We start from the raw sequence: 1,742 nt of genomic DNA on the forward strand, positions 1-1,742 counted from the left end.
GGTTTCTATTTATGAAATTTTGAGAATTATAAATTTTTGAATTTAATTTGACTGTATAATTTGTCTACAGGAACTGGCCACATGTGATCCTAAATATTATAAATGGACGCAGTATATATTTCTAAAAATGTTTGAAGCTGGTTTGGTTTATAGAAAACAGGTATTGTAGACTTTTATCTGTACCGATTGTCTTTTTATGAACCCACATGAATATGTTTAATAATGTTGCCCCTGTAAAGTCCTTATGTGATAGAAGCAAATTTTGCGCAGGTTACGTCATAAAACACTTAGTTTTAGCCAAATTGCAGAAACCAAAGACGTCTGATTGACAATTGGAATGGTGCAAATTGATGCTATCAGTGTCCCTGATACGCATACAAATTTAAGGAAACCTCTTTAAAATCCCTTTAAGATGGTAAAATCTGCCTCTGTACCCCACATATGAATAATTTTAATTCTTCACTGGGAATCATACCTTTTGTGAACAGGGTTTTCCAGTGATTGATCTTTCATATAAGATACATGTTGATGATGATAATGCACATAATGCCAAACAAAAGTGGCTTGGCAACAAGATTTACTATCAAGTTGTATGATCATCCAATTTTATTTTGATTATGATTCAAGTTAAGACATAGTTATTTTCTTGATTGGTATATTAGTAATATAGTTTCTAGTGGGATGTTCTTGTTATTGAAGTTTATATCAAGATTTGTTCTGGGAACTTACATTCTTGTTTATACTGGTACAACTTGAATAGTAAATATGATACTTAGTGGGTATATATCTGAAACATGTGTATTTCTGTATCTTGTTTGTTTCAACTGGTTCTCATGTGAATTCTTCGTTGCTCAACTTATCCATGACATATTCAAAAACCAAATTTGAGCAGATTATTAGCAAAATTTCCCCTTTTGCCCACTGAATTAATCCTTGTGAACAATCAGGGCCTTACAATCCATTTCCTGTATCACTTCACAGCTTTCTTCAGTCAAAAATTATCAATTTCTCAAAATCATAAAGGAGCATTTAGGTACTTCAACCAACTGATAAACTCAAAATCAGTCCTTCATTATTTTTCTGGGAGCTGGGGATGTTTGCTCTCTAAGCTGAAGGTCCAGGGTTCGATCTCGGCATAGGTTGAGATGATAACTTCGGATTTGGCAACTCAGTAACCCCCTGTCAGTGATGCAGGTAAGAGGGTCTGACATAGAAAAAGTGTTTAGTCGTTCAGCTGTGCACATTATAGACCCAGTTTTCAACTTGAAAATCAAAATAGAGTTGGCTAATGCAGGTGCTCTGGCAAAATTCCTTTCAGTGCACACTGCATGGCATTGCTCATCTTCATTAGCCCAATTAGGTGCAGAGGAGTAGAATCTAAAACTCCATTCATTTCATTATTTTCCTATCCTCATTTGTCTTTCCATGTTTTTAGTTAGAAGCTCTGCATGTTGATGATGATAATGCACATAATGCCAAACAAAATTAGCTTGGCAACAAGATTTACTATCAAGTTGTAAGATCATCCAATTTTCTTTTGATTATGATTCAAGTTAAGACATAGTTATTTTCTTGATTGGTATATTAAATAGTTTCCAGTGGGATGTTCTTGTTATTGAAGTTTATATCAAGATTTATTGTGGAAACTAACAGATCTATATAAAATTTGACAACTTGAATAGTTAATATGATGTTTAGTGGGCATATATCTGAAACGTGTATTCTTCTTTTCCTTGACAATT

At 33.5% G+C, this 1,742-nt stretch overlaps 1 protein-coding gene across 1 annotated transcript in view; it reads left to right on the plus strand.

The window, feature by feature from the left end:
• Positions 1 to 1,742, plus strand: part of LOTGIDRAFT_162080 (hypothetical protein) — a gene marked incomplete at both ends in the record, with an annotated part of 18,029 nt that overhangs the window by 1,567 nt on the left and 14,720 nt on the right. Inside the window, one exon of the mRNA XM_009058016.1 lies at positions 71 to 160. Coding sequence (XP_009056264.1) covers positions 71 to 160 — 90 coding nt within the window. The remainder of the gene's footprint in view (positions 1 to 70; positions 161 to 1,742) is intronic.

This window comes from Lottia gigantea, assembly GCF_000327385.1.
Source record: "Lottia gigantea unplaced genomic scaffold LOTGIsca_32, whole genome shotgun sequence".
In the NCBI taxonomy this organism is placed as follows: Eukaryota; Metazoa; Mollusca; class Gastropoda; family Lottiidae; genus Lottia; species Lottia gigantea.